Raw genomic sequence first — 27,952 nt, 5'->3', positions numbered from 1 at the left:
CATGTACATAAATATTACCTATTTCGTATCGGTTCAAATACCAGTTGTACCAGCAGATATTTTGGCCTGTACCGGCCCATAGCAGTTGGCATTTCGGCCTTTATTTTTATTTTTTTATTTTTTCAAACTACAAGTTTATTTTTTAATCTCCAATTTATATTAGGCTATTTATAATTTATATATATATTTATGTATAGTTTATTTATATATAAATTATTATTTTAAAATATAATTAATATATATTTATATATATAATTTAATCATATATTAACTATATTAAAACGGTATATAAAATAATATCTATATTAAAATATTTCATTTCACCGACATTTTTTACGATATCAAAACATTCACTACGTGACCAACCAGCTCCCGGTCATATTTGGGTCTCTACTGCACACAGACTGGCATTTTACTCGATAAAACGTCTTGTTCGTGCCCTCGAAAATTTCTCTTTCCCAACCGGGCTTCTCTCCCTCTTCTCTCCGTCCACCAAATCCCCGTCTTGTTGAAATCTGTCTTATCGTGATTATTTCTCTCACCATTTCCGCTCCGGTCTTCAAACCATTTTCGCTCCAGCCACCAAACCCCTCTTCTCACCATTTTGCTCCGATCTTAAACCCGAAATTTGTGTGATTATCCTTCTCACACAATCTCACTACAATTTGTGTGATTTGCGTGATTATTGTGTATGTTGCTTGGCATCATCCAGACGAGCTGACTCTCTCTCGGTTTGGTGGTCCGTCGCACTCAATACAATCGAAACCCCCACAGCCATTTCACTCTCCTCTTCCTCCCTCTCTGTCTCTCCCCCACTCTGTCTCTCTCTAAAATTGGAACTTCGGCAGTGGAAGACGAAAACAAGCTTATGAAGCTTCAATCGAATCGCTGATTCAAGGTGACAGTTTTGTGTGTGTTTTAATAGAATTCGAATTTTAAAAGTTGAGTTACTTTTTTTGTTTTTTTTGTTTTCTAGATTATTTCTTTTTCTTTTTCAGCTTTGTATACACTTGTGCCTGTTATTTTGATTTTAGAATCAGTTTGTTAGAGCACTCACAACGGGTTATGTAAAACCCAAATTCTTGTATAATATAAAGAAAATAGTTTGAAAACGGTGTCCAATGGATGATTTATTTCATCTGTAAAATGCATTTTGCCACAGTACTACCGCTACATCTCTAGCGGTAACTGTTTAGAAATGTAAATTATTTTTTATTCATTTCTCTCTCATCTGTGTAATTTCCCCTCGCCTAGCTGATTTAATTATTTTCATTTCGGCCCCTGAAGCCATCAGTTTATTTCGCGCGTCTTCCCTTCCTTGCCCATCTGCATTCTGCTCGTCTCCGATCGTGTGAATGAGAGCTGCTTCAAATCTCTACATTTCCAGTTCAAGCATTAGTGGGGTCACAGTTGCCTTCTACTCGTCTTCTCCGATAAGTCCCTGTCGCAACTCCTATTCCGTGTGAGTTTGGCGTATGGTTCAACCTCTTCTCTCTCAATCTCTCTATTCTCCTTCGAATAAGTTATGTGATAATTTTTAGTAGATGAAATCTCGGATTTTCGAGCATGTTGGTATATTTTGGAGTTTTTTCTTCTTCAAATTTGGGGATGGTCGCATATTTAGGGTTTCTTGTTAGATTCTGGGAGGGACAATGTTCTACTAGAGCCTAGGAGGGACAAAATTAAACGAATCTGGGAGGGACAATGGTTTTGTATATGATGGTAGGCTAACCCGTAGGTTTTGTATATGTTTTTGAGCCACCATGATCGACGGGTTTATGCAAAAAAATTTAGTGGATGAAATCTAAGATTTTTGAGCATGGAATGTGTGATTTTGGATTTTTTTTCTTGTGCAAATTTGGGGATGGTTGGATTTTTTCAATTGGTTTTTTTTCTTCTAAAACCCAACAAGTTTGGATTTTTTATTTTTTATTTTGTATTATCCAGCAACTCAACCACTTGTTGGAAAATTTGGGTGCTGCCTTGAAATCTACTTCTTCCTAGTTTTCCTGGAAAATTTGGGTGGGAGTTTTTTTGTGGTATGGTTGATGGCTTGGAAAAATCTGCCTTGGTTATTCTACCAATTTCAGTTAGGAAAGATGAAATTTTTAATGTGTTAGTCTCTATATTACCGTTAGACCAACTTCTCTGGTATTTTTGCAAATATATTTGCAGCACCATGCTTCTGTGGTCAACTTCTGATCATTATGATGCAGCCAAATAAATATTGTGTTGATACATTGAGCTTCAGCCATCATCTTCACTATGAAAGTGTTTTTAACATAATTTAAGGCACCAATTGTAAGGGATTCCATATGAAAAGCTCTAACAGCAAATTGAAAATGAATTTGACTTTGTAAAATCCTCCCACATGCATTAAGATTACTAAAACTTCAAACTTATTGATATGAAGAAACTTATCATGCTTATACTTGAAATGCTTATAGTTTGTATTTTAAGTGCATGTCCATCGTTTTTTATACTTAACTTTTTGCCTCCGATACTACTCTTGCTTATACTTTTTTGCCTATAGTGCTACGTGTCCTCTGTTTTTTGCCTATAGTGCATGTCCTCTGATTGTTTTTATTACTCTTGCTTATACTTAATTTTATGTGCATGTAGCACTATAATTTTGCAGTAGCTGATTTTGGTTGACTATCACAAGCTTTTTAATTGAGTATCATTTTATTATTTCTCTTCGTTTTTCTTTCCCTGGGCAGTATCATTTCCCTTCAATTACTGCAAGTCCATTATCTCTTAACTATTATAATAACTCCATCAGGAACCCTCTAGTTACACTATCATTTTCCACTTTCATTCCCTTTTCTTGTAACAGTTAAACACCTCTGTATTTACTTGTTCTCTATATTTAGTGGGTTTGCATGTGTGTTCAAGCTCATGGGTCCTCCCTCATGTTATTGACAGATTAGTTTCCTGGATTCGAAGCTTATTTTAGTGGTTTCCGCTAGATTCAAGATCTGGGTTGTTGTTGGATTGGAATTAATTTATATTTTGGTTTAGTTTATAAATTTGGATTAATTTAAAATAGAACATAATTATATGATATTATATATGGGGAGATATTGCAAATATCAAAAGATATGAGGATATCATTGATAGTTAGAGTAAATATTTGAAATGAATAAAAAAGACTAAAAAGTATACTATTTAAATGATAAGAAGAAAAAATAAATAAGTTGATGCATGGTATATTGTAAAAGTCAATATGTAAAATAGAAAAAGTAGGTTTTGGTGATGTATTTTAAAGGATAGGATGAATAAGCCATTGGGAGTGCTCTTAGTTCATTATTCGTTGAAGCCCTAAATTGGATGATCTGATTGTGTATTTGGGCGATGATCAATGGGATGTTTTTGGGGGCTCTTGGGTGGAAGATAAGTGTCTGGCGTATTAAATTCTTACACTGGGTTTAGTTCCTTTTTTTGAGTCCGCTTCGGAACAGACCGTCTGCCTAAGTGGATTTAACTGGCCCCCCAATAGAAATAGGTGACATTGGCAGTATACAATTTAAAGAAATGAGAATGATCACATGGAATCTTTGCCAGAAAAAAATCCTACGAGCCCCATTCGGTCATTCTTGAAAATCTGGTTATCTTCTTGCTAGTTGATCTTGCCCACCAGCCGCTTGTACTGCCATCGCACGTTATTCAGCCACTGCTTGGTGTCGTCGCAGCTCAGAGGTTAAATGGTTAATTTTTTTCATCTTACTTTTCTGATTCTTCTCAATTTGATTGTCTCTTTTCCTTTTTTTTTTTCCTTATTCGTTTGTTGTTCCAATATCGCACCTCAAAATATGGCTGTCCAGATTTGAACATTTAAATCCATCAAACTTACCATTGACTGCATCACACACTATTCCTCTTAGGGTTTTCTCACTGTTCCTCTCTCTTTCTGTTACTATCTCATTCCCTCTTCCATTTCACTCTCTCTTATAACTTCAGGGAAGAGAGAAAAAGGGGCGATGCGTCATTGGCTTGTCAAATACCACATGGTGTTTGCTGATTGTGGAGAATCTGAACATGTATTTTTGCACAAATTGTGGGACATGACTGTCTAGATTTTGATAAATTTCTCAAATATCACGCCGTGTTTGCTGATTTTGAAAAATCTGAAAGTGTTTGTACAAATTCAAATTGTGCGAGATGGTTGTCCATATTTTGATAAATTTCTCAAATAGGACATTGTGTTTGCTGATTGTGGAATTAAAAATCTGAATGTGTTTGTTGATTGTGATATATTTTTATTATAATATTTGTATGGGTGTCGGTGAGGGAAGAGAAATGGTCTGGGTGTTTGTGGGGTTGGAAGAGAAGGGGGCATTTGTGGGGTTGGAAGAGAAATGGCTTGGGCATCCTATGTTTTGTGGTTCAAGATATATCCCCTAGGAGGTCTACATGGCAATATTTCATTAAAGGCTGTTTTTTGGACATAGTCAGAATGGCTGGTTAGAAGATTTTGCTTCTTTTTATTTATTTTTTAATTTTTACGATGTAGATTTTGTATTTTTGGGGAAGAGAAAAACTGGGAAGCGGTCGGGCTATTAAAATTAGAAGAGCAGCCCTCCAATGAGATGGTGACATGTAGGAAATTTATAGTGTTTAATCTACACTAGCATACACCTGATCAACAACGCAAACCAAACCCAAATGAAATCCCCCACTCCATCGTCTTCCAGGAGACCCCAACCCAAACAAAATCCCACCCCACACTCATCCCCGACGACACTTGACCTATACGGTGGCAAGGACGGAGCTTGACCCAAACAGTGACGGATCTCTAATAGATGGTGACGGAGCTCGGTATTTCTATCGCTTTACGAAGAAGAATTCCCCTGCTTTGGTTCTTCAAGCTGTTAAAGGTATTCCCCCTCTGCTTTGGTTCTTCAAGCCTTTAAGAAGCAGAGCCTTTGGAAGTCTTCAATTGTTAGGTTTTCATATTTTTTTGTTCTTTATTTTTTAGGAGTATTGTGTGTGAATTTGTTGGTCGAAAGGAACAAAAGCTGGTGGTTGGGGTGAAGAAGAGGAGGAATAGCTATGGAGGATTTATATTTGGTAGGGAGGATTTGAGACCTCAAAAATAAGATTTTTTTTTTTTTTTTCTATCTTTTAGCTTCTTGATATCTGGTAATATTCCGATCGATGGTTGCCATTTTATTTGGAATTTCTTTGAGGTTGAATGCAAATTGGTTTATGGATTTGGAAGCATCTTCTTCGAGAGATTTGGTCAAATGGGGTGTAGTTGCTCGTTGATCAGTAGTTCTTCACGGCTCGACAGGGTCGAGCTCCGTCGCTGGTCGGCAGGGTTGAGCTCCGTCGCTGCTCGGCAGGGTTGAGCTCTTGGGTGGCGGTGCAAACTGACAGCGACGATGTCAACACGTAAAAGGGTTGGGCTTGTTCGAAATGAGGAAGCGCTTGTGGTGATTCTGTGTGGTGAGTTTGCATTTCTGCATTGTGTTTTTTTCTACGTGTCACCATCTCATTGGAGGGCTGCTCTTCTAATTTAAACAGCCCGACTGCTCCTCAGCGCTTCTGTTTGGGGAATTGAGAGTTTTAGGTTGACATGACTTGATGGGAACATGATAATATTTGATATAAGCAGCTTTGGTTGACATGATTTGATGGGAACATGAGAATATTTGAGATAAGCTGCTTGGGTTGATATGATTTGATGGGAACATGACAACATTTGAGATGAGCAACTTGTCAGAACATCTGTTTGTCAACACGAACCTTATCCTTGAGAATTCGGCCTTTCCTTTCCCATGTCCTATGAAATAGCTAATATGTGAGTTTTCTTATTTGTCATGCATGTAAACATCTTACGATAATCTTTCCTGTGACTTTGTATCTTCTAAGTAGGCACCATTTTACTCTTCCCAATACAAATTTCATCAATTGATCGATAGTGAATAGAATGAGAACTAAGATCAATTGTGAAATCACAACTATATATTTTAAACATGTCTTGCTTGGTTTTCGAGAAATAACATACCATGTTTGAAAACTGTTCTGGATCATGGGGAGACTGGTGGCATAACTCCATTTTCAAATTGTACCAAGAGCGCCCAAATTTTCCTCTGCTTTTCCCCGCCAGATATGGAATGGTACCCTGGCAAATGCACCATATTATAGCAACTTGGGAAGATTTATGCACTGCTTTGAGTTTTGGTAGGCTTAACTATTGGACTTGGGAGCATGTTTGAGAAGCGAAGGTAGGTAGAGGAGCGATGAGTCGGGGAAAAAAGTGAGAGAATGGTGTAAATGAGGGAGTTGGAAGAGAAAGTAGAGCGATGGAGAGCATACATCGTTTGGTGGTGAAGGTGGGGGTGTAGTTAGGGACAATGGAGGCCGTTGAGTGTGTTTGAGACATGAAGGTAGGGAGGGGACTATCGAAGAGTTAGGGAAAAGTGAGAGGAGGGTATGTTGTAAAGTGGAAGTTGGAAGATAAAGCACATTGATGGAGAGTAGGCGACATTTGGTTACTGTAACGCCCCAATGGAAGCCCAAACCACATGGCCTATACTCCAAAAGGACTAGTCAATGGTATAATTGGAGTCCCATTAGAACCTTATAAAGAGACAGAACTTATCTTTCCCAAGCAATGTGGGATCCCATACACCACCACCTACCCTTAAGCTTTCATATAGGAGTATCATAATCTCTACCCACGTCAGGCCTGTCCGTTGTAGGTGGCACGGCTCAAGTCCCACATTTCTGGTTGGGATAGACTCTAATACCATTTGTAACGCTCAAATGGAAGACTCAAACCACATGGCTTATACTCCAAAAGGACTAATCAATGATACAATTGGAGCCCCATTAGAACCTTATAAAGAATAAGAACTTCTCATTCCCAAGTAATGTGGGATCCCATACACCACCTATCGTTAATCTTATCATATAAGGGTATCACAGTTATGAAGGTGGGTGAGGATGATGGGTGTATGAGATTCTACATTGCTTGAGACCATTTGTGATGCTCAAGGGAGATCCAAGGCACATTTGGGCCATAATCTAAAAGGACTAGTTAATGGTACAATTGGCGCCTTATTAGAATCATTATAGAAAGCAAGAATTTATCCCTCCAAGCAATGTGGGATCCCATTCATAATCGCATCAGTTAGTGTGGGGTATCACAAGAGAGTATCATTTCTTCTTTCTAGGTGCTTACTTTGTAGAAAGAATATATATATTTTTTTAAATGAGACCACCTAACATTAACGCTTAATGAGTCAATTGACCAGTCCGTCCCAAAATCTATGACCCAACCTATTTTTACAAGCAGGACCGTATCAGAAAATCTCATTGGGAAACTAAATCTATCCCTTATCATGTTGTGTTTTGAAACCTAACCTTCCTTAGAAATATATTAATAGGGCTTCTCCGCCTTTGTGGTCCCTGATAGGCATTATACTCAAATGGTTAATCTTGTCTGTATGGGTAGGTTAAACTCCTACATGAAACTCATAACCTAAGGTCCAGACTGTTCATGCCTGTGCCAATGGACCCTCCTAGAAACAGCTCTCCCTTATTTACTAGAAAGAGATATTAGAAGGAAGAAATTACCAATTTGAGCACCATTTTTCTGAGTGACTACTTGTCGAAGACCCAATGCCTATGTCAATAGAAGGCCATAAATTATGCCGTGTCAATAGATAAATTCCTACTGAGTAATAGCTGTAATTGACTTATTAATCTAGGCTGTATATACTCTCCTAAATAGGAGAGGAGATCTAGCTTACCAAGTATAGCTCCCTAGGATCACTCTATGTGATTAGCATGTACAGCTTAAGTTTCCTTGTATTGCTGGCAGTCTTGCCTATTAATGAAAGACCTTCTCAGAAGAGAAAACAATTCAAACCATTCTGTTATGGTATCAGAGCCATAGAACCTTCAACGAGATAGTGCTTTGTCAACTCTTTCAAAATGGAATCTAATCCAAACATATATGCCATGATTGGTTGCTTTGACAGGTTACAAATATCTAAATTGGATATTTATAGATACCTTCTCAGGCCTATTGCCAATACTATATTTATTTATGTATAGTTAACTGTTGTGTATAAGTTAATGAATTGCATGGGAGAAAGAAATGAAAAAAAAATTCTAGGTTAAGTTGTAATATGTAAAATTAAATTTAAATGTGTTTGTGGAGTAGTGTGAATTATCAATGAGTTTTGTTTTGTTTTGTTTTACTTATTTATTTATTTTTAAGTGTTTTGTATTCTGTCCATCAAGATTTGTTGCTTCTTGAAGAGTCTAAACTCGTAGCATAGAAGTGTGAATGAAAATGGACGCAATTTGATATTTATATTGCCCACTTTCTGTCTGATATCTTGCCTATTAGACTGGGAAATTGTGATATGTAGTCAACCTGCTGATATAGGCCATTGAAGCTGTTAATAGATTCTGCTGCTTCTATGCTGGTAATTCTAATGGGTTTAAAACCTTTTTTTTTTTTGTTGGTTGAAAATCAAATGCAGTAATATATTGTCTTTACTGCAAGTTCAAGGCCATTGATATTGAGTGATGGTGACGACTTCAACTTCGGGGTCCAAGTCACTTAAAGAATATCTGAAGAGATATGAGAGCAATGATGAGGAAGAAAAGAAAAAGAAAAAGAAGAAGAAGAAGGTGGTCCAAAGTAAACCAGATGTAAAAGGTGTTTTAGTCGTGGATGAAGATCCGGTTTGGCAGAAACCAGTTAATCTTGAAGAGGAAAACAATGATGATTCAGCTGGTAAAAGTCATTACATTTTGGTTTCTAGTATATAGTGTTCCAATTCTAGTTGAGTTTGTTATTGTGGTAATAAGAACATTTTCTGTCATTTGATGTAGATGAAGAGAAGCCACAAGTTGATGAGGACATTGAGGTTAAGCGGATGAGGAGGCTCGAACAACTAAAGGCTATGCGTGCATATAATGCCATATCAGAGGATGGAAGTGGTTGGGTTCCTCTCTCTCCCAAAGCCGCTAATTCTAATGACCCAAACTCTGATATGTCACCACCACGTAAGCGGGAAGTCCGGAATGACACACCTTCACCAGAACATGAACTCAAGCCTGAAGATTTTGGCAGAGGTAGCACCGATTTGTCACCTTCACGACAGCGGCTGAAGCACCAACAGAACGATATAACACCTGAATTTCCAGACATATCTCCTCCTAGACGGAATCGTCGTGGTTCTTCATACCAAGATGACTTCCAGGCTTCTCCAGGGTCGGACATTTCACCCCCAAGGAAAACTAGGGATGGTTTTCGGATTCCTGGGTTGCCTGATCTTTCCCCTCCACGTAAACGTTCAACTGAAACCAATGCTTCACATGCATCTTTGCATCAGGATCTTTCCCCACCAAGAAAAAGCCGAAAGGAAGCTGCTGTGAATGAGCCACGAAAAACAGGTCTGCTTACTGGCAAAGAGATCAGTGAAGAGATTGCTAGAACTAAGAAGACTGATTGGTTAAGGTAACACCGACACTTCAGGCTTATATTATTTCGCCCGCTTTTTTTAAGTTTATGTTCAGTGAATATAAGTTGTTTATTGTCTGTTATCCGTTCCTCTCTGTAGGTTTAAAGAGATGGATCCTTCTATAAGTGGTCGAGGTGCGGAACCTGTATATCGTGATAAGATAAAAGGTGAACAAAATTAATTTTTCATTTTTTTAATGTTATGTCTGAGTTGGCAATGCTTACATTCTTTGCTTTCGCTCCTAATGCTGTAGGAGAACGTATATCGAAGGAAGACTTTTTGAAGTCAAGGCAGAAAGTAAAAGTAGAAGAGAAGCCCAAGGTACTTTGGAATAGAACCTTAAACCTGTCATGTGTGAGGAGTGGTATAATGAGTCATGTTTGACCAGTGAATAACGTCTTGATCCAGATTCTGCTGGAAGTTTTAGGATCCGTTTGGCAACACAACTGTTCTTTAAATATTCTCAGATATTTTCTTCTCAAACATTACTCAAACACAAAACACTTTTCAATTTCAAATCTTCAACTTTTTTATCTAATCATTACAACTTTCCCAAACTCCCAAACAAAACATAAAAAACAATATTACTTTTTTCAAATTAAAAATAAAAATAATATTGAAACAATTTTTTAATATTTTTATTCAACTTTTTCTCTCTCCTTGCCCAAAACCCAATAAAATATTTTAACTCAAACCATTTTACTACTATTCACGGATATACTGAGATATTCTAAGTATCCAAACAGTTCCTTTGTAATTGGCCATAATTTTATAATAATAATTATTATTTATGCCAACCATCATCATCATAATGGTCAGCATTCATTAATTATGCTAGTTTTATGAGGTTCATGAAATTGTTTTCTTTTCTTGGAATATCATTTCCCCCTTTTCTTCTCTCTGTTTTTTTCTTGATGTGGGAGATATGTAGAATATCTGTGCAAGCTGCTGATTAATAAAGATCTTCTTACTTCTCAAAAAATGTAGAATATCACTATCAGTATAAGCTGCTGATGGCAAGAAACGTTTGATGATTATGTTGAGAGAATTACAGTTTTAGAGATTATTACCACATTATATCTGTCCCTCTCTTCTTCCTTGTTTCTGTTTTCTTTTGTTGTTAAATGTCAAAACCTTTACCCTTGAGCCCATGTTACTCAATTATGCTGGTAAGTGCCACTGTGGCCCTGCAGTATTTTTTCATGTTTCATCATAAAAGAAATTTCCATTTTATGATAAGAATTACAATTCTCATGAATGAAGGAAATTGGTGTTTTTAACAGATACATAGGATAAAGAGTGCGTAAACATATTTGTTAAGGTTATCCTTCTACTGAATGGTTGATAAATTTAATTCTATTGCAGATTCTGGGTATTTTTTTTCTCTTTTGGGTAATCGAGAAATTTTCATCTTGATTGTGACAAATCTTGTCTTGATAGCAGCCATAAAGTCTCCCTATTTTTACCCATGTTTTGCTACCACTTTGAGAGTGACTTGACTTCTAAGGAATTTACGACACCTTTTTTTTAAATTTATTAGGTACTGTATAATATTGTCTTATAAAGTTCAACATACTTTTCTTCAAATGGAACATGTTAAATCAATCATAACTTGAGTTGTATACATATGTTTTGGTAAAAAATTTCCGGTTATTTGTTTGTGATTAGTGGATGAGTGGACAACGATTGGGCTGGGGGGTGGGAGCTTTAATTGATCCTTTTTTTTTTTAACTTGGCTGAATAAGCAATTTATTTTATTCTGAAATAAATAGATCTCTGATTTTGACTTTTTTTATTTTTTTATTATTATTATTATTTTTTTTTTTGTCGGTATCATTGCTTTTGACTGATTGTTGGATAAATGGCTAAATTTTAGTCAAGAGAAGAAATGGCTCCAGTGGATTTGTTGGGGACGATGGCAAGTTGAGTATGGGGTGTATATGTGAGTTTATGTCTTAGATAAATGTTTAATTAGGTGGTGGGCCAGGCAATCTCATCTTGTGAAGTTTTTCACGATAGGCATTTCTGTTTTCTTTGTTTTTTCCCCTTTTACATTTCCCAAATCTTGCAAGAACTTAATCGTGGAAGGAATAGATTCAGGCTTGTACAATTGCTGCAGTCCGATTTTGATGTTCATGACTCTATGAAAAACTTTTCGTTTGTTGTTCTTATACACCTCTTATGAGGCTTTGGTGCTAATGTTACAGTAATTCTGCTAGTTTTTTAAGAGACTTGGTGGGTATCAATACAAATGACCATTATTAAGCATGGCATACGTGCTGAAATTCTATTATGGAAGGTAGAGAACGTAAAAACTTGCTCAAGTAATATGTTAAATCAATCATAGTTATGGACTTGGGCATCTTTTTAGTATTAATATTGTAGGTTGAGTTCGAAACTTCTTTCTTAGAAAAATAAATGCTGTGCCTTTCCTTTTAGTTGAAGAGTCAATTCTCATTTCCTGTGCATTTTTACCAGGAGAAGAAATTGGAATGGGGGAAAGGCTTGGCTCAAAAGCGGGAAGCTGAAACTAAGCTGCAGGAATTGGAACTTGAGAAGGAAAAACCATTTGCACGAACCAGGTATCTTGATGGTTTTGTGCTCAATATGATGCTGTAATCATGGGATATTGTGGAAATACACTTCTGTATGAAATTGGACATAATAAAATACTTTTGTAAGAAAAGAAATGTTCTAAAAAAAAAAAAATCTCGACTAAACATTAAGCATGCTTGACTGCATGGCTATCCATCTTCAGTTTAACAAAGGCACTGTACAGTACTTTCATCTCTTGTCTTCTTTTGTGTACACCTAGTGGCTTGTTGGAATTGATGACTGATTCTCTGATGCAGGGATGATCCAGAACTAGACAACATGCTGAAGGAGAGATTAAGATGGGGTGATCCCATGGCGCATTTGGTGAAGGTTAGTTATTGATAACTGTCTTATTTTTAGCTGCCAAAATTATAGAATTGATTGCTTATTCAACATATCTCTGACATATTGCAGAAAAAGCATCCTGAAATGGTTCTCCCAAACCTAGGGGATAGTGAGAAGATGAAGGAATCGGGGTTTGTTATTCCTCAGGACATTCCTATCCACAGCTGGTTAAAAAGAGGCTTAGATGCTGCACCAAATCGATATGGCATAAGACCAGGAAGACATTGGGATGGAGTCGACCGTAGTAATGGTTGGTTCACCTCTACCATTCTTGAGCCAGATATTTCTTATTTACCTTTCAGAGAAGCTATGGACCTTGCCCTGAGTATCTTCCAGTGTGCCGTGATATGGCGATCCCAGTCATGTTGTTATATACATATCGCCACAGGAAGATTCTTGTGCTTGGAAACATAGAGCCAAAGAAAAAAGACTAGTATTTAGAGAATACGTTTAGCTATTAGAACTGATTAACTTCTGCTGTTTTTCATCTTATAGGATTTGAGAAGGGATTGGTTAAAAGGACGAATGAGAGACGAGCTACAGAAACAGAAGCATACCTGTGGTCTGTATCTGACATGTGACTTGACGTGTACGGACTGTGTAAGAAGATTCCAATGTGCTTTTCATGTGTTTTTGGAAAGGCAATGAGGCAACCGACTTAAAGCAAGTTCTATTTAAGTTAATTGGTTGTGGTGGTGAGTGATTGGTCTTCCTGAATTGCTGAACAGCATTATGTTTGCATTGCCAGTGAAGTTTCTGTACTCATGATGCTTAGTTGTAGAATTCGTGATGTGGTTTTTGTCCAGCTAATTTTTGCTGCCTGCTCTGTGGATTACACCACAATTTCATAAAGCATGCAGGTTCCAAGGCCTTGTGCTTTTGAGTGACGGCCTCTCTTCTTGTGGGTCAGGGACTGTTGCAAGGCAAGCATATTTGGTTGGCTTTGACAGCTGTGACCACCTCCCTTTTAGCTTTTCTTTCCATGGCATGTGACCCAATGATGTTTTAGAATGTAAAATAGTTGAAAACTGGAAGATTGTCAATGAACTGTTGTTAATTTATTGCTGCTTGGAGTAATAGTGACGGATGATTAGGAATTGCAATATAGCAGTTATACAATATGGGAAATTCAGCATGAAGTCTGATTACATGATAAGTTCAACGAGTCCAGGGGGCCCAAATATTGTGCATCTCTTTTCAACTGTAGAAAGTTTTTAGATAAAAGAAAATGAGAAATGTTTTAGATAAAAGAAAGGACCATAAAAAGATTTTATAAAAGTAAACTTATAAATTGACGTAGTTTGACATATTCCGTTAGATTGAAAAGTTATTTTTATTGTAAAATAAATTTGGATTATAAGTCTGGTTTTATGAATACTCTTTGTGCTTGATTCACTTCTAAAATAAAATATAATAAATTTCAATCAATTGCGGTCATTCTTGTTTGTCTATAATATTCATGTCTAAAATGACAGTTTTAATTAGGGCCCCCTTGGATTCAAGGATGAGATGAAATTGTTTTAGATAAAAGTTGAAAGTCAAATAAAATATTGTAAGAATATTATTATTTTAATATTATTATTATTTGGAGATTTGAAAAAATTGAATCGATTGTTATATTTTGTGTAAAAATTTAAAAAATTTATAATGATGAGATGAGATAAAACAATTTCGGAATATAAACGAGTTCATTCAAGAAGTCAAAGTCACTTGAGAATTTCGTTCTTCAATAATATAGATGATTGCATTTAAGAATTTTCCTAATTCTCTGAGTAAGAATAATAACGATGAGAACATTCAGAATTTATTTGGAAGTTATAAATATAAGAAGTACTTAATGGTAACAGCCGTCTATAAATCCACTTGTACTCCCAAGTCATATGTTTCTCCAGCTTTCCAGTTTTGGGGTATGTTATTAATGGGAATTATCCATGGCTCTTGACCTTCTTCGTCATCGCCGAGCAACATTCTCAGAGACAAAGGCCCGTTTGGAGGCGAGGTGGTCGTCCAAACTGCTCCATAGCTTCGATCCAAGAGCTTGCACACCAAATTCCGAGTCTACACATAATTAAAATGTATTTATAGGTTTAGTAACCATATATATATATTGACAAATTTGTTTTTAAAATTAAAAAAAAAAAGGATTTAGTATTTTTTATGAAGTGGAATTATTATATTGGCAGGTAATTGAAAAATACATTGTCTATATATTAATTATTCTCATAGGTTTGGATCCATGAATCGATGCAAGTGTTTGTATGTAGTTAAAATCCGAACTAGGTTAGGTCTAATTTTTTCTTTTTAAAGGCAGCCAGATCTTGATCATCCTAACTCCATTTTCCATTAAATTGAGGTAAAAAGAAACCCACGCTTGTTTGAAAAGAGCAGTAATTAAATTAAGTTAACTGGTTTCAACGTGGCAGGCCAGTAGTGATATATAACAAGCAGCAGCATGTATATATCATTACCTCACAGAGCTGCACAGCAGTGATATCCTTCTTGCCTTGCTGATACCATATGACAAAAGCCAAATAATATGGGTAGTTGCTGTTTTCATCTATCTTTATTGTTATATTTTTGTTCGGGTAGCTGCATGAGACACTGTTTGAAGACACAGATCAGAAAGAGAGAGATCCCCAAATTAGCAGATAGAATTATTTTAAGGACTATTAATAATTTCTTTGCATGCATAAGTTCTCATATCATGTTCATCAATCGTCACCATTAATTTAGTAATTAATATATGAATTCTAATTTGTTTCTAACTACTATATATATATTAGATTATAATCTGACCGTCTATACTCAACATCAATCACACCAAGAGCTAGCAGAGAAGCAGCCGCATCAGTAGTTTGAGCCATCCGACCGAAAGCTCGTCTGCTCAGAATGAAGTCAGTTCGATCACCTGAACCTTGGTCTGTTATAACTACCGTTACCCCTTTGTCCGAGCAGTAGGCTGTGTTGGTGCACCTCACCTAGCATGGAGTAGTGAATATTGTACTAGTAAACTTTAGATAGAAATAAAGTACTAGTGGACATGAATAAGACCGAAGGCTAGCAAAAATCTGTGACAAGTTTCGGTTAAGATAATCTTTGTGCAAGTCTATGCACGAGTCTTTTGAAATAAATGAGATCAAATAGAGATAAAGAACGAAAAAAAAGAAAAAAAAAAAAGAGAAAATTCTAGAAACATGCTTGTCCCAAGTTTGCACGTCCAAAACTTGTATTAGTATTACTATTTGGTTAAACCTACCTGATAGCAAGCCCCACAGCCAACACCATTTCGGTAGAGGTCAGATGCAGCTGATACATCCCCACCATTAATGGTAGCTCCAAAGGAACCGAACCCACATGCGCCTTCTGCATTTCAATCAAAAGGATGAATAAGAATGCATGCTTAATCGGTAAAAGTATGCATTTTTTCTTTAATGAAAACTCTCTTACTATCTGTTCCTTTTTCATCAGAATTTGGATAATAAGCTGCCCGAGAATGAATGAAAGAGTCGCTACTTGTTTGAGCGTCTGCCAGACTTTGCATGAGAAGAAGAGCTGCGAAAAGGGATAGAGGACACCGTAGAGAGATAGACATTGTGTGACGAAAGGACATAAAGGAATGAAAGCAAAGAAGACAAAGGTGGTAGGTACGTAGTGCATAAAGCAAAAGATCAAAAGAGGTTGTTATTTATAATCAACCGAAACCCCCATCTTTGGCTTGTTAAACCTTACCATTTAGTTACCAACCTTCACAATATTCTTGTAAAAGGTAATCTGATTTAGTAGATTCCGTACGTTACCATTGTTTATCAGCTACCTAAGTATTACGTGTTTAGGAACATATAATTAATGCAGTAAATTAACTTCCGCGACCTTTCGAATTTGAGTTGTACTTTTCCTTCCCATGATGATTTTAGTTTATTTTATTTTAATTTACTCAGTCAGAAAGATTACTCCTAAACTGTATTCGATTGTGAAGCATTTTACTAAAACCAAATTCGAAGTTATCAACTAATAATACTACTCTATTCGAAGTTATCAACTAATAATACTACTCTATCGTTGTTCCAATCAAAGCATATCGTAAATAAGTTTGTTTAAGGTGGAAAAAGATGGAAATCTATGACAAAAACTAGCCAACATGAATATATTGATCACCCTGAACTAACGCATCAAGAAGGTTGAAACTGGATTTGAACAGTTCTGACTTTTGAGTGGGAAAATAACAAACAGTTGTGCTTGAGAAGTAGGATGGTCATCATCAAGACTCAGTTAGGTGCCTCGGCACTAGAGAGAACCTATGTTGGGCAATGTTCCCACTTGTTCTAAATTAGACAGACGTTATGGCCTTGATCTATGCCGCGTGGACTGTGCCAATTAAGGAAACATTACCCTTTTCTTAATTATCAGTTAAAGCCGTAACCATTTTCCTTTTTTTCTTTTTAACACGCCCTAGTTGGTTTTAATTGCTAGTTAATTTTTTATTATTCCTGATCTTGGTTTCACATATTGATCATCTAGCTAGGAAGCTGGTTAGCTAATCTGACTAGAATTTTGTTGACATATATATATATATATATGTTTGTGTGTGTGTATGTCTGTATATATGTGTATATATGTGCATGCAGGGTCATGAATAACATCGAGACCGATACATAACGCCGACGTACATAGACAGCATGGAGGAAGTACATGAGCGAATTACACATGATCAGCCATGACATGGAAACCATATTGGGATTTTGGACCCACACCATGTTGATCTCCTATAAACTTCACTACTAAGGGAATAAAACCTAGCTAGCTAGCTACCATTGATGAAGAGTTTGAGGGACTTTTGAAGTTCCTTTCGGGGGACATTTCTCCGTACACGTTAATTATTAGTGCTTCAAGGGACCGCCATTGATAATATTATATCTAGCATGAAAATGTGATGCAAGCAATGTTTCATGAGCCTCTTAAAGTTTCCTATCCATCTTCGTTTATCAGCAAACAATAAAACTATACATAGTACGTACTTACTATAAAAGGCTAATTTTATATGGCAATCAGGCTAGCTAGCTTGAGACTGACGTCGATCCCTACGTATATGAAAAAGATATTGGCTATATATGTTGCTAAGATATTTCCTCCATTTTGAGTAATTACTTATAATTCATTCAGTATATTTTTCCGTGGCTTAGATGTTTTTTTTTTCCACAAAAATTTGGAAATAATAATAATAGTTAAAAGGAATTTTAATCAAAAGTGAGGAATTTTAGTTAAGGGGAAGGGGGGATCATCACCATTATGCAGGAATTAAGTTGTTGATCAGAACTGAATCAAATTGATTATTTCTTGATCTCTAGCTAGGGTTTGTTTTGTAGAAGTCATTGGGTACGTACGTAGTAATATATGTACGTGCGCAAATATACTATATTATGATTACGTTTACACAATGATCAGATGTGTCATCATGGAAGATATAATATCAATGGTGGACCAAAGTCCTAATATATATATATATAGCTTAATTATAGGCATGAATTTCGGTAAAGTATCAAATTAATTGAGTATAAGATCAAGACATTCTTAAATATTTTAAGGAATCTTTTTCAACCTGTCGTGCAAGACAATCTTTGAACTTGCTTCTAAAGTAATTGGCTTACCTCTAAAGATAACAGATCGTTCATTTGAAATAGCCGCCTCGAAGTGTCATCATGATAATTAGCACTTAAAAACTACAAGTTGTAGTACGTTCATGAATCTGGCCGGATTACGTAAAATGGTAAATTACATTGATATTATGCGTTCATGACCTCGAAGTGGAAATCAAGCTAACTAAATGCATGGGCTATATGCATGAGAGATGATATTCCCACGAGGAATATCACTGACAAAAGCCACCGATTGTTTTTTTACTTAATATTTAAGTAAGTGTTTTTAATAAATTTGTATTTTTCTTTTTTAAAATGCTTAAGGGGTTTAATTTTTTTTTTGAAAAAAATAACAAATAAAAAAAAATGGACATTCGGTGGCTCCCCTTGGTGGGTGTAGCAGCACCCTAAGACTATATATATGAGTAGCTCTACTCATCTACCAGCCGTTCTCCTACACTACACACCGGTGACGTGGTTTTTGTTTTTCTTTCCTCCTAAAATGCATACCACTAAAAACTCTCTCATTTTCAAATTTTTTTCCCTCCCCCCGTGTTTGCACCTTTGCCCGCCTTTACCCACGTGTTCAACTCACATTTTTTCAACTTGCACTACATCTACCACCATTTGGGGCCGCTGATGAAAACAACCGACCGAGTAAACTCACAACCATGTTTGCTCTCTCTCACAGTACATGGCTAGGTTATTTTTATAGTTCTTTTGTGAATTCCATTCTTCTTCTTCTCTTCATTCTTTTTTGGGATGTCTGAAATAAAATGCTTCCATACCGCAGTCCCGAGTTCTTATTGTGAACATGGCCAACTCAATACTCTTTCTTTGGATTTTCCTCAAATACAAGTAATTAATGTATTTCTTTCGTGGCTCTATTTAGAAGGATTTGATGTTTTTTTCTCTACAATCTGGAAGCTGGAGGTGACTTCAAGACTTGGATTAGCAACAAAGACACTCTTAGGGTTTTTTGTTATTACTAGATGTTGTTGGTGGGTGGGAGTTGTTTTTCTTACTTTCGATCAAGCTATCAGAGGCTAGCTACTAAAGAGAATAGAAACAGTAACAAAGGCAATGGGAGAAAATACTAAGAAATATTTGACCAGATAACTAAAACCCCAATAAAACAATGGGAAAAAACAACAATAAAACCCCAATACTTTTATTGTTAGTGTGCGTATATATGTGAGAATAGCATTTGTTTCCATTGTTAAGTGAAATATACTAGAGGCTCAATTGTTTGAATTGGATTGGGGCAGATTCTCTTTGATCCATCAGTCTAGTATGACTATCATCTATACTGTAACACTCTGCCTAATAAACCATTAGAATTAATCTTTAAACGCCCTTAGCTTAAGCTTTGATTTTGGACTTTAATTTTTTTTATTATTGTTATATTATTATATTATTTTGTTTGTTTATTTATTTTATTAGAGATAGTTAGATTTATTTAAACCATGACACTTAGTGTCATTAATTATTAAGCATGAAGGTTAAGAGAAGCAAGCCCATTAGTAATCCTATCAAGGCCCTTAGAGCTTTAATTAGGACATTAATGGGCCACGCATTAGAAGCCTTAAGCCAAGCCTCATAGGAATACAAGCCTAGGTAGGATAGCCTTAGTAAAGGTTGGCCCAAAAGGAAGGCATAAGGCCTTTTGGGCCTAACTTGGTGTAGGCTTGACCCATGGCCCAATTATGTTAAGGTAAATCTTTCAAGCCCCATCCTTGTAGATCTTGAGGCTTCTTATAATCCCTTAAAATCTGGAAACAAGACCTCCCCATCAACCCACACCCAAAGCCCATAAACCCTCCACTCACACTTGTGGCCCTTTTAAGCCCAACAAGACACAAAGTTTTGTTTTGTTTCTATTCACTTTTCAATTTGAAGCCCAATACACAATACCATGGGTTTTCTCAAACCCATATTATACCTAAGTAATTCTTTGAACTCAAATTAGGTTTTGAAATTGGGTTAAGACCATTAATCAATTTACCCATGATTAGTGATCTTTAAACCATGTTTTGAAACTTAATTTTATTTCTTAATCTTTTTAGCCTTTTTGATCTAAAATTTTCTTGTTTCATTATTCACTTGCATCATTATTATATCATATTATAACCCTAGATAAACCTTCACACATGTAATTAAGAGTAATTACATAGCAAAACCTCAAAACTACACTAATCGGCACACATGTGTGCTCTTGTGTGCAATGGACTGAATTTACTTTGGCCCAATCTTTTTGTGCCTTTTTTCAAGGGCACTATAGTCTTTAAACACTTCATATGATTTCTTTAGAAACAGAGCAAGCCTTGGAAAAATTTTGTTTCAAGAACCAAGCCAAAACCCAAAATCGATTGCACCTAAGCACTAGTTGGATGGGAAACAGGTTGGTTGAGTTTCAACCCCACTTTTGCCCATGGCTGAGCCACCACCACACGCCACCTCCATCAATAACCAATACCTAAGAAGCCCTCATGGTCATCATGAGCATTTGAACAATTTTTTCCCACACAAAGAAGGCACCAAGCTGATGGCATCAAGCCACCCTCACTTGGCAGCCCACTTTCCTTCACCCCTTTATTTTAAGCTTTCATGATCACTTGGCAGCCAACAAAGCATCATTCCCTCACCTAAAAAACCTTCTAAGAGTGATTGATGACCTGCACTAATTAGCCATGAAGAGAGGACAAGAGGATGAGTCAAGGCTATGATCAAAACTGCCCAAAGTTGCCATCCTTGAACCTGTCAGCTTCATGCTTGATTTTTTTTTCCCCTCTTCTTCCTTCTACACCACGACTTGGCCAGCACCCTTTGGGTCATTGTAGAACCTGAATTCTTGAAATAATGGTGGTTTGTGGGAACTACTCACTTTGCACAAGCAACAAAAGGTGATGCATGCAAAACTAAAAACTTCACCCCTTGCACCACCGCCCACTTCACCCAATCCCCTTGAGCTAAGGCCAACGTCCCCTCCCCCATTGCTGCATATAAAAATCCCCTCCACCTCCTCATTTAATCCACACCTCATCTCCAAGCTTCTCTTAAGAATTTGAGAGCCTTCTTCCTCCTAAGTTTTGAGAGAAACTAAAAGGGTATAAGTGTTTGAGTGTTCTTGTGTTGGAAGCTTGAGTTGGCCATGAAAATTGTAAGTTTTCTTGACCTAGATCTTAGTTTACAAGTCAAGTCTTGTTTTCAAGTGTTGGAGTGAAGTTTGATTTTTTTTTTAAGAAAAGATTACCATCCTTAATTCAAAACCGGATTCATTAAGAATGGTTTTAAGTGTTTAAATTGTTTTAAGTGGATATTTTGGCTATGGCATGTCTTAAAATATTTTGATATGATTTATTAATGTCTTATAATGATCATTGAAGGTTTAATTTTGAGATTAGAAGCATTCCATAATAGGTTTTAATTATACTTTGTGTTGATCATCAAGCATGCACTACAACAGAAAGCACTTTTCCTGGAGATTTTAAATCGTTGGCAAAAGTGAAAAAATACCGCCAAATCCATATCCCAGTGATTATAGACTCGCCGGATAATCGCCAATACTATTCAGCAATTTCATCTATACTACTGTAAATTGCCAAAATCGCTGAGTAATGTGTAATATTTAGCAACGATTTTATACTCGTCGGAATATAATTTCAAAATGATAAAATAGATGCCGGCGATTTAAAAATTCCTGGAAATTAATTATACGGCGATTTATTCATCGCCGCCAAATAAATATCAAAATGGTAATTTAGATACCGGTGTTTGAAAAATTGCCGTCAAATTATTTGACAGCGATTTATTTATTGCCGGCATATAGTTTAAAAATGGATAATTTATTTTCCTGCGTATACGAAATCGCCGGGAAATAATTTGACAGTGATTTATTTCTCGCAGGCAGGTAGTTTAAAAAATGGATAATTAGGTAGCCGGCATTTTATAAATCGCTGTCAAATTATTTTCCAGCGATTTCGTAAATGCCAACAAATAATTTTCAAAACGGTAATTTATATGCCGACGTCTGTGAAATTGCTGGCAATTTATTTGACAGCGATTTCTTCATCGTCAGTAAATCATTATCCATTTTTAAACTCGTTAGCCGGTGATGAATAAATCGTTGTCAAATAAATTGCCAGCGATTTCTCAAACGCTGGCATATAAATTACCGTTTTGAAAATTATTTGTCGGCGTTTGCGAAATCGTCGGAAAATAAGTTGACAGTGATTTATAAAACACCAGAATATAAATTAACGTTTTGAAATTTATTTTCCGGCAATGAAGAAATCGTTGGCAAGTTATGTCCCAGCGATTTTCTAATCTCCGGTTGTTAACATCACTGCCATTAAATTATTTTTCAGCGTTTTTAATATTGTTGCTCTTTAATATAGCAGCGATTAGTAAATCACCACTTAAGACAATCACGACCATTTAATTATTTTCCAACGATTTTAGAATTGCTGGAAATTGAATTAGCTGCAATTTTTTTTTTCATGGCAATTTTATTTATGGTGTTTTGTAAGTTTTTGGCGGCGATTGAAAAATCGCTGGAAAATCCTAAAAATTAGAAAATTTAATAACCAAGTATTCCTACAAAGGTCTCATTTAAATGAGACCAATGAGTTCTCATTTAAATGAAACCCAATAAGAATACTGGGTCTCATTTTTCACCCATTAATCATGAAAATCAAATATTTTCCCTTCATTCATCCAAATGTACCTGATTGACATGAGTATCTAATTAATTATCCATACATCAAAAAATTTATCAAATATCAATATTTGACCTGAAGTCGTCAATGAGACCAAAGTCATATATTTTTACACTGGGTGGTGCATTATATTGATCATATCAAGTACAAGTTGAGCTACTGATTATGTGAAGAGATAATCATCACTAATATTTTTATAGTTCAAACCTCTACTACATCCAAAATCAAAGACCTACCCAGTTGTCTGTTGGTGCCTTCAGTGCACGCCAATGAATAGCACTTAAGTTTTGAAGAATGTTCCCATCTGTTTAAAATTAGCGAAACAAAGACAAACTCATGAGCACCCTATATGACATAAATAGTTCTTTCTTGAAAAAAAAAAATAGTACAAATCATTTAAATATTGATAAGTTGGAATGTGACTGTACACTAAAGGCATATATCGATAAATAAACTAGAAACTCTCAATTAACCTATTTGGGATGGAAGTAGCTCAGAAACCTCATAACTATTACTTTCAATAATTCACACCACAACAAAAGCCTCATTCAAAATATCATTAGAGGGCTTTGATATTGTATAGTTACCTAAAATTTATTGTTTGGTCGATTTGAAATATGAGACTTACACTGTGCTAGTGTTGCCTATATTTGTGAAGCTGTTTTCCTGAATTAGAATTTTTTATGGTATAGTGCTTAGCTCATTTGAATAAATAAATTGCACTCCCCACCCTTCAAAGATTGTACAGCAGAGAAAAGTTTACCTTAGTCTACAGTGAATGGTAAACTTGCCACAAGCTCACATTTTGAGAAAAAGTGGCATAAGCAGATTACAATAATTTCCGAGCATTCACACAACCATCTCCATCAAAGACAGATGCAAGATTTGATTCTCTTCCACATGCAGTTTCTGTATTAACAGCAAGACTAGCCTTATGTTGTTTAACCAAAATAAAAAATCTCATCTCAATTCATCATTACAATTTTTTCAAATCCAAATACAAAATATAATAAACAATCTGACTTTTTCAAAGCCCAATACAAAATTAATATTCAAAAATTATATTATAACAATATTTTATTAATTACTATTCAAAACAGCTCATCTCATCTCATCTCATCTGTGTAACCAAACGGAGCCTTAATCTGTAGTTGAAACAGAGTATATTTCAGTTTCTGTTGAAATATAGCAACTGCACAAACTAAATGAAAGGAAAAGGATGCACCAATACATGGAGTTGGAGCACTATCCAGTGAAATTAAATTTCTAGAAATGAATCTTAAGACCCTTAAGCTTGGGAGCTCATGATCTCTCGACCTGCACCCCTTATATATCTCTGTGAAACACAGAATAAAACTCATCCAAGGAAGAACATAATTTACAATAGCATTCCAGAGGGAAAATGGATCAAAAGCTACCACCATCTCTAGCTATTGACACTAATAACATCTCTACTAACTTGTCAAACAGAAAAATGTAAATGATTCCCAAGCAACTTCCATTATTGCAATATTAATTGTACGAGTAGCAAGTGTATGCGATTTTCGCTATAGGACTAGCAAGTGTATGCGATTTGAGTTCGGGTCGTACGAGAACGGTGGGCATGTTACAAAAGTTATATCCATGAGTCCATTAAGAGGTGCATGGATTGAGTGATGTTGCGCAATCATGATGTTTTCATCGAATATAGAAGAAGACTCAGACCGTTGTTAATGCTTTAACTTCCCTAACATTTATTACTAGGGGATACTAAGGGTCACAGTCTTCATTTATAGTCATGTATGGTTCAAAGATAATTGACTGTCTAAATAGAAATGAACCATATGAAGATAATTGGGCAATTGGGCAGTTAAAAATGTAAATGGGTCTTGTTTCTGACATTGTTGTTATCACATGTCAAGAATGGTATTGGATAAGTTGTCATCTACATTAAGGTCAGTTAAAAAGTGTGAATAACGCTGGCTACGTAGTCTGTAGTTGTATATATAGGGGTTTTTTTTTTTTTTTTAAATAATGGAGAAAAACCCATGAATATAGTATATTCATGGCTGGTCAACCCTTAAACTATGACCAACACTACCGTGTATACACAAAATAATTAGTAATAGATAATAAGATAAAGCATTAACAAACGGCAATTTAGATCAGGCCATGAAGTAAGATAATTCATCACATGTCAATACTAAGAAAATAAATGTGGAAATGTGATAGTATAAACTATCTGAAACAACTACATGTCCACCACCCTCACTAGGAATATACCGATATATATATGTATAACTATATATATATATCTGTATATGTATAGTCATACATACCCTGGAACTTTTATAAACTATCATAAGTAATGAGTAAAACTGTGAAACAATCCCTATATGAGAACTACAGGCCATAAAATTTCAAATTTGAGAAGCTTATTCATTGTAGGTAGAGAATTATGAGAAGAATTGACAATGTAGGTACCCCAATGTCAGTTATAACGAGGAAGCATGGTTCTAGTTATTTCACAAAAGCAGAAAACATCCATATATGAAATGAGAGTTCGTGGGAATGAAAGTAAAATGAGGAACCAGCAGATGCAGATGCTGGCATTACCTTCAATAACCAGTAGACTATGTTGAGTTTCGGCTCACCCCTGGCTGAAATGGATCAACAAATGACAATTCTCAAAGGCTCAATGAACGCCTTGTAGCCTCAAAAGCACTTGACGTCCAGTTGCACTCTACAAGGGAAAATCCAAGTCATTTTCAGTTTCAAGGCGAACTAGAATATATTAATCACTTCATTTAGGAGAAAAAAATACACTAGAAAACTATAGACAAAGATTGTTGCTATCACAATATGGACTACATAAACCAAGTTGGGAAAATCATCTGCCATTAATTTCCTTACCTACTCTTCACTTGGGGAAAATAAACAACGAATTTACAACCTCAACCCATTTAACTTGCTGTCCATACATTCAGCAGTAAGTAAAATGTTTAAAACTCCTTATAGGATATCATGGTAAAGGAATCGATGAAGGAAATTAATAGCATGCTTGCTGTCCACTAAAGGACATTGAGTTTTAAACATTCCAGATAAATGATGAAAAGGACTATAAGAATTTTCTAATGATTGGAAATTAATTAGAAATGAAAGGGAACAAGTAAGCTTCCCATTTAATCTGAAATTTTAACCAAAATTTTGTCTGATAGTTTTTTAGTAACTTGTTCCAAATAATTAAATGAAGAGCTAAAGCTTGAAGATGGTTGGTTTCATTTCCCTTGATTAAATAGTTTTTCATTGTAACATTTCTAACATGTGGAGCAAAAATGGGGATGAAATGGACTGATAGATGCCCCAAAACAGAGTGCTAAGCAGAGGTTGCTGCACTAACATGGACAACTAAACATCATGTTTAACGTTCATGATGTTAAACATCCCTCACTTAACCACAACAATTTAGTATATAAACCAATCATACTAGAGTTGAAGAAAACTTGAGAAGAAATTGATTTTTTTAGTGAATATCTAACATAAATAGCAAGCGGAGATTCTCAGCATGTCAAAAAATTATAATCGAACGTATGGGATTGAATAAAGTCATTCGTTGATTACTTAGGCAATTGAATCTTGGGGAAAAGTGTTATCAAAGGAAACTAGTATAATGGAATATACTAGTTTAACACATAGTCATAAAAGGGTTAAAGGCTGTCAAAACCCTTAATTCAAACTCAATATTAACAACAGAAGAGCAAATCAATATTAAAGAGTAGAAATAAATATCAATAAGTAATACCAGTATAAATATAGCGAAATGACATAAATAGTTCATCGGAACAGGAACTGATGCAGACATTTCTACATTTTAACGACAATGAGCTTTCAGACAAAGATGCCATTTGTATCTACAATCAGTCATATAGATGCTGTACTGATATATATATATATATATATATATATATCAAAAGAGAGATGGGGAAATTATGATTTTTCTCTCTTTTTCTTTCATGCTTATAATCAAAAGTGTAAGGATAAAGGTCTCATAACAGGTTGACTATAGTCAACCTAAACAGGAAATTCAAACTGAATTGCATCTCTTGTCATCCTTTATACAGTACAAAGAAAGTAATCAAAACATTTCTTAAAAGTAGTAGGTGACAACCTTAACCTCCTATCACTGGCATCAAAGCATTTAACAAAAGACATAAAGCCACAAGTGAGAGCATTAACAACATTCAACACTTGCTCAACAGAGGGTGACAGCATGGTGCTACTTTATCAGTGCAATCATGTACAGTAGTAAATGTATTAGGTAATTAAACAACCAAAGAAACTTACTGGTATGCAACAAGAAAACGTAAGAACATATTTTAATATATTAATGATTTATTAAACATATCCGCATATTAAGCGGAAATGTTTTTTTGTTTGGTTTTGGGAAAAAGAAAAGTACTATCTACTCTAAAGTGGAGAATTAATGGTATGCAATGGTGTACACCATGCATACGCTGTAAGTCAATCAAACATAAAGTCACTGAAAATACAACTTATTAAGAAAGACAATGTAAGCATAGTTCAAAGGATCGATGAAATAATAGTAGGTGATAACATTCACCTACTTCCACAATATTTATTAATAATCCTCACCCATTCCTCGATATATAGAGATTGAGGATTTCAGCCCCATTCCAAATTAATTAGTTCATCTTGCATAGTCACAATTTCAGAAATTTTCAAATTATTCTTTCTACAAGTTTACTAACTCATAATGAGGACTCCTAGAATGTCCTGAAAAACTGTAGCTGATGAAACCAAGAAAGTCTTCTATCAGAAACCTCAATTTATCTGTTATGTATGGCCACTAATATTAAATATTTACTCATCCAATAATTTATGAATTCCTAATAAAGTAGCGATGAATATGTGTTTTCTGATCCAAAATTTCAATCTACCAAGCTTAAAAAATTAATCACTGACTAATTACATAACCACCACTCAAGACCAGAAAAATAAAATTATAAACCAACAAAGGGGTTTCGCCGTCAAATCTGAGAGAAATGATTATGTGAAAAATCACTTCCCCGGCAAATGATTTGAGGAAGAACAATGTTTCACTTGGGGTTGGGAGGTCAGTGGGAGAGGAATGTAAATGTTTAATTCGGGGGTCCTAACAGTAAGTGAGGAGGAG

General features: G+C 35.5%; 2 protein-coding genes across 8 annotated transcripts; one reads left to right on the top strand and one right to left on the bottom strand.

The window, feature by feature from the left end:
* The first annotated feature begins 399 nt into the window (after positions 1 to 399).
* On the top strand, positions 400 to 13,489 carry LOC122281032 (BUD13 homolog). Of its 6 annotated transcripts, none has more exons than XM_043092225.1 (11): positions 400 to 898; positions 1,288 to 1,462; positions 3,624 to 3,699; positions 8,502 to 8,758; positions 8,857 to 9,484; positions 9,588 to 9,655; positions 9,742 to 9,809; positions 11,967 to 12,070; positions 12,341 to 12,413; positions 12,498 to 12,678; positions 12,924 to 13,489. In XM_043092225.1, the coding sequence occupies exons 4-11, from the start codon at positions 8,548 to 8,550 to the stop codon at positions 13,007 to 13,009; spliced, it is 1,419 nt and encodes a 472-aa protein (XP_042948159.1). In that variant the 5' UTR covers positions 400 to 898; positions 1,288 to 1,462; positions 3,624 to 3,699; positions 8,502 to 8,547; the 3' UTR covers positions 13,010 to 13,489. The 6 variants fall into 6 exon arrangements, with proteins under 6 accessions (XP_042948159.1, XP_042948160.1, XP_042948161.1 ...); XM_043092226.1 differs by having other exon boundaries at positions 1,288 to 1,473; XM_043092227.1 differs by lacking the exon at positions 3,624 to 3,699 and having other exon boundaries at positions 1,295 to 1,473.
* A 664-nt stretch (positions 13,490 to 14,153) lies between these two features.
* LOC122282497 (expansin-like B1) lies at positions 14,154 to 16,067 on the bottom strand. 2 transcript variants are annotated; one of them, XM_043094445.1, is made up of 5 exons: positions 15,876 to 16,067; positions 15,685 to 15,791; positions 15,225 to 15,406; positions 14,897 to 15,029; positions 14,154 to 14,486 (listed from the first exon to the last, which is right to left on the bottom strand). In XM_043094445.1, the coding sequence occupies exons 1-5, from the start codon at positions 16,036 to 16,038 to the stop codon at positions 14,280 to 14,282; spliced, it is 792 nt and encodes a 263-aa protein (XP_042950379.1). In that variant the 5' UTR covers positions 16,039 to 16,067; the 3' UTR covers positions 14,154 to 14,279. The 2 variants fall into 2 exon arrangements, with proteins under 2 accessions (XP_042950379.1, XP_042950380.1); XM_043094446.1 differs by having other exon boundaries at positions 14,897 to 15,017.
* Between the last annotated feature and the right edge of the window lie 11,885 nt (positions 16,068 to 27,952).

This window comes from Carya illinoinensis, chromosome 11 (assembly GCF_018687715.1).
Source record: "Carya illinoinensis cultivar Pawnee chromosome 11, C.illinoinensisPawnee_v1, whole genome shotgun sequence".
NCBI classification, from domain to species: Eukaryota; Viridiplantae; Streptophyta; class Magnoliopsida; order Fagales; family Juglandaceae; genus Carya; species Carya illinoinensis.
Note: the sequence above shows the minus strand (reverse complement) of the source record. Positions and strands in the feature narration are given on the sequence as shown.

Excerpts from the sequence above, each read along its gene's own strand:
- LOC122282497 (XM_043094445.1), bottom strand. The coding sequence starts at position 16,038 with ATGTCCTTTCGTCACACAATGTCTATCTCTCTACGGTGTCCTCTATCC. Across the intron at positions 15,407-15,684 it reads GCTGTGGGGCTTGCTATCAG|GTGAGGTGCACCAACACAGC; the intron begins GTAGGTTTAACC and ends ACTCCATGCTAG. Across the intron at positions 14,487-14,896 it reads CTGCTGTGCAGCTCTGTGAG|ACTCGGAATTTGGTGTGCAA; the intron begins GTAATGATATAT and ends AATTATGTGTAG.
- LOC122281032 (XM_043092224.1), top strand. The coding sequence starts at position 8,548 with ATGGTGACGACTTCAACTTCGGGGTCCAAGTCACTTAAAGAATATCTG. Across the intron at positions 9,485-9,587 it reads AAGAAGACTGATTGGTTAAG|GTTTAAAGAGATGGATCCTT; the intron begins GTAACACCGACA and ends TCCTCTCTGTAG. Across the intron at positions 12,414-12,497 it reads CCATGGCGCATTTGGTGAAG|AAAAAGCATCCTGAAATGGT; the intron begins GTTAGTTATTGA and ends GACATATTGCAG.